Source organism: Trichinella spiralis, assembly GCF_000181795.1.
Source record: "Trichinella spiralis strain ISS 195 chromosome Unknown Scfld2, whole genome shotgun sequence".
In the NCBI taxonomy this organism is placed as follows: Eukaryota; Metazoa; Nematoda; class Enoplea; order Trichinellida; family Trichinellidae; genus Trichinella; species Trichinella spiralis.
Genome location: NW_003526941.1, coordinates 11,178,248 through 11,182,633, shown reverse-complemented (window position 1 = coordinate 11,182,633; position 4,386 = coordinate 11,178,248). Strand labels below are relative to the sequence as shown.

The following is a 4,386-nucleotide window of genomic DNA, read 5'->3' as shown; positions in this document are numbered from 1 at the left end:
AAACAATGATAAGCAGCAAATTATGTTAAGTTTGTTCACCTTTTTGTTCGACGTGAGTCCAAGTGCTGCTATTATTTTGCACGTAGTATATGGGGATGATAAGCCTTTATTTATTTTTATATATTTATTCATTGATTTCAAAATATGCAGGTGATAATAATCAAGTGAAAAATGAAAGAAAATAAGAATGAATAAAGTAAGAATTGTCATCAACATTATCTGTTTCAAAAAGATATAGGTGAATGGAAATTTCCGTTTTAAATTCCCAACAGCATGCATATTCACTGAAACAACTCATTCACTTACTGTGAAACTTTGATTTCAATGAACATATATACGATTGTTTTCCACTCTCAAGCAGGGTTACTGGACCATATTGTCTTTGGCTATAAATTCTCCTCTGCTATGTGTTATTTATATATAAAGTGAATATGTGGTGAAAGAAGATAAATGCGAGTGAATTCTTTTGAAAAAAAACACAATTAGATAATTTTCAAAAACAAGAAAATAACTTAGCCTTGTCTGAGTATATACAGCTTGTGTGTGTGTGTGTGTGTGACCGCTTGAGAATAAATATAATATTCCAACATTTTATTTCAACAAGCCAGGTCGTGTCTGACAGTGTCATCATCAGCTGGTTAGTTGATGTAGGGCTTAGCTGTTGTTGTTGTTGTTGTTGTTGTACGGTTCACGTGTGTATATGCGGTGTATGATGTGACTGACTGACTGATTGGTTTGTGCCTGTCTGACTGACGATGGATCTAGGCAGCGGTGCCTCAAGCGACGACACACAAAATCAGGACATCTGTTCAGCATGACGTTCAATTTTTGCAAGATTTGATGAAATAAAAAGCTTTTCCTGGTTGGTACAAATGTGCGCCATCAGTGATCGATGATAATGTTGCTGATTGGAATGAATGAAGTTTGCTGGATGGATGAAACGCTGTGCTGCTTGCTTACCAGATGTTCCCTGGCCGACGCCAGAGCCCTTGACCTCTTGGTTTGGTTTGGGTTGCTGGATACGGCAAGATCGAGATGGAAACGTGAGTCCTGTTCGTCCAATAGAAATCAAATCTCATCATGAAAACAGATACGACCGTCACCAACCACAGATAGTCGAGTCATTGCGGAACATGCGATTGTCCGAATGTGATCACTGCTCTTTGGCAACGTCAATATTAAACCAGCTACACCACGCTTCTGAGCATAATAATGGAGAATATAAAGTATAGCAGGAGGAGGAGGAGAAGATTTAAAAACTATATATCCTGTGCCACGAGCAGATGTTTGCCCTTTGGTTTGGTTTTTTACGATTTTACTACCAACTAATCCACTTCCGCATGACCGAGTTGAATGAAATTTTGTTTCTGGGAAAAGTGATTATTATTCATTTTTTCGCTTCAAACAACACATCACTTCAAAAGATTCAAGGACAAAAAAAATTTTATTTCATCAATACTGCCAACATGAGTTCAGTGAAATTGAAGGGGGTTTGTTTAGTGGATAGATCATATAAAGTCGGCAGCGTTTTCGAAAAATAAACAACGACAAATAAGCCGAATGGAGTTATTAAAAGATGTGGAAGAAGAACGCCGTTTTCAAGTAAAGCTCCATGCAGAAAACCGACGTTTCGGCAACATCATCGTCATCGTTGAAACACTTCAATTATATATATATATATGCATACAAACATACATACATACAGTCGATCACTGAGAAACATGTGAAACGAAAAAAGAAAATACTGTAAAATAATAATAATAATGGTAAAAAAGAAAAAAAGAAGAAGAAAACTAAAATAAGCACTGAGCGAAGCCACGGGGTTCGAGACGACAGTCCATCTACTACACAGGGGTAGGGGACCAGAGAAGAAAAAAAGAACAAGGCGAATTCAACAAAAAGAAGAAGAAAAAAAATTAAAAAAGAAGCACACATACAAAGCACAATCGAAAGAAGAGAACGAAAGTAAATTAAACAACAAATTACAGTAAAACCATTTTTTGTCATTATATGGAAAAAGAGTGAATGAGTGAGTGAGAGTGAAAAAGAATAAAAAACGAGACCACTTCGAAGAGCACAGTTTTGTACCATCCATAAATCGCACCAGTGTGTACTCGGGAAAAGGTCAACAAGTAACAAGGAAATTTGGACAAATGAGAAAAATAATAACAACAACAATAATAATAATTAATTATTATTAGAAAATTCATTTGCGGAACAAAAAGTGTGATGGGGTTTGGGAGGGAGAATCAAATTTATAGATCAAGAAAAGTAATAAAAACAGCAGAAAAGGCCGAGGAGGTGCAGGAAAAGTTAGGAGGGACACAAATACTCGCTCGCACTTGTTCGATTCTTTGGCTTGTCGCGAGGAAATGTTGACCTGAACGGCTACGATCCACGTAAACCGACGTTCAGCGCTAACTACACATACAGACAGACACACCAATACATATATATATATACATACACATGTATATGCATATTTTACACGCGCTGAAAATTTAAAAAAATGGAAAAAAAACGAAAAGGAGTGCCGTGGTGATGTCAGTAATATTAACAACCGTAGTGGGAGTAATAAATGATAATGGTCATGTTAGAACAAAAAAGAAAGGAAAAACCCGGCTGAATCCCAAAAATAGAAAAGAAAAAGTGCAAATATCTAAGGTGCTCTTACACGTGTCGTTTCGATTTTGGACGGCGAGGTCAGTGTACGACGGTTTCCATAGCCAAACGGTCCGGATAACGATTATTACTATCCCAGAGCATCCAGCTATTGTGATCGACTTGGTCATTTGCTTTGCCGCACAGACCGCTAGTGTCTGATGCGTTTGGATCGAATGTTGGTGAAGGGGATGAGATATTGAGTAGTTGGTTAGCCGATGAGGAGGAAGAAGAAATATAAGTTTGAACAGAATTTTGCTGTCGCTGCCATGCCCATTCGTAGTTTGTTAAATCTGAATTCGCATATTGACTACGTACAGGTTGTTGTTGTTGTTGTTGTTGCTCTTCCACATCCAATACATCAGGAGAAATGACCGGATTCAGATGAGGCGATTGTTCAACATGCAAGTTGTCCAGATTTGCAGATGCGTAAGTGGTGTTGTTGTTATTTTCATAATAAGCGACGTAAAATTCCTCTTGCGTTTCCTCTTCCACGACTACCATTCGATTATTAATTGCGGCCGGTAGTATTGGTTCACAAGAATGAATAACGCCAACGCTACCTTCTTCGCCAAAACGAACACTAACTTCACCTGGATCGATCCAAATCGAAAGTTCTGCCGGATATGCGGCTCTGACTTCGTCCAGCGAAAGCTGAGATCGACGAGCCGCTTTTGCAATCACCGGGTCCAATTGGCCATTGATACGCAAACAACGATAAGCAGAACCGCGCAGCGGCTCTGTGGGATACCAGTGTTCACGGTAATGGCGAATTAGGGCTTTCTTTAAGCACAGCGCAAATCGGCGAACCGCTTCAACGCACATGCATCGTTTGTGCAGTAAGTCGGTTAGAAATTTCACTGCCGCACTCACTTCGGCTTCCATTTGCAAGGCCGGATCGTTTGCATCTCTCGTACAAGGAGAAGAAGCATTGGACGACGGCTTTTTCGATTTGCATGCTTGCAATTTTCCCATCTCGTTCTTTCAACACTCTTCGCTCGTTCGTCTACTTTAAAAACTACAAACAAACACGGTTGTTTTGTTGTTGTTCTCTTTTCTTTTTCTTTTTTTTTCTCAAAATTTTCTCGCCCAACTCGTAGTTGTTTTCTTTCAACAGGCCAAAATTATCCAAATTCTAAACGTACAAATAAATAGGCTTCAATGATCGCTTTAAGAAAAATTGTAAATTTAAACAAACAGTTTTTCAAAGTTTCCAACGCGACAGACAGTATGACAAAATTAGCGAAAATAAAACCAGCATATAATAGAGAAAGCATCAACATCAACAGCATCAACAACAACAACTGACACAAACACTACTGAGCTAGATTGAAAAGAACGCCCGCGACCTGTTCGCTTGCTGCGCTTTAAATACTGCAACCACCAATGCAAAGCAAATAGACGTGCGTCAGCCAATCATCGTCACAACGGTCACGTGATGTAAACGATGATTGGACGCTTTTGGAGTTGCTTTGTCTATTCAACCAACAGAGGCATATTTTTTATCATTATTTTTTTTGTCTCTACATATCACTGAATAATTATGTTGTTTCTACTTTTGGAGTTGATTTTATCTTTTTCTATTCTTTTGTACTGATGTAGTAAAAGCTACTCAGTAGTAAGTAATATTGATCCACTCATTTTGTATTTATTCATATAATGCAAGATTGAAATCATCGTCATCAACAACATCGACAAAAATCGACAACTTTATATATTACATGC

At 38.2% G+C, this 4,386-nt stretch overlaps 1 protein-coding gene across 1 annotated transcript; it reads right to left on the bottom strand.

Moving 5' to 3' along the window:
* Positions 1-796: 796 nt before the first annotated feature.
* Positions 797-3,636, bottom strand: Tsp_07899 (protein BTG2). The gene is made up of 3 exons (XM_003381301.1): positions 3,022-3,636; positions 1,108-1,200; positions 797-1,015 (listed from the first exon to the last, which is right to left on the bottom strand). Exons 1-3 carry the CDS (start codon positions 3,634-3,636, stop codon positions 797-799), a joined length of 927 nt encoding a protein of 308 aa, XP_003381349.1.
* Positions 3,637-4,386: the final 750 nt, after the last annotated feature.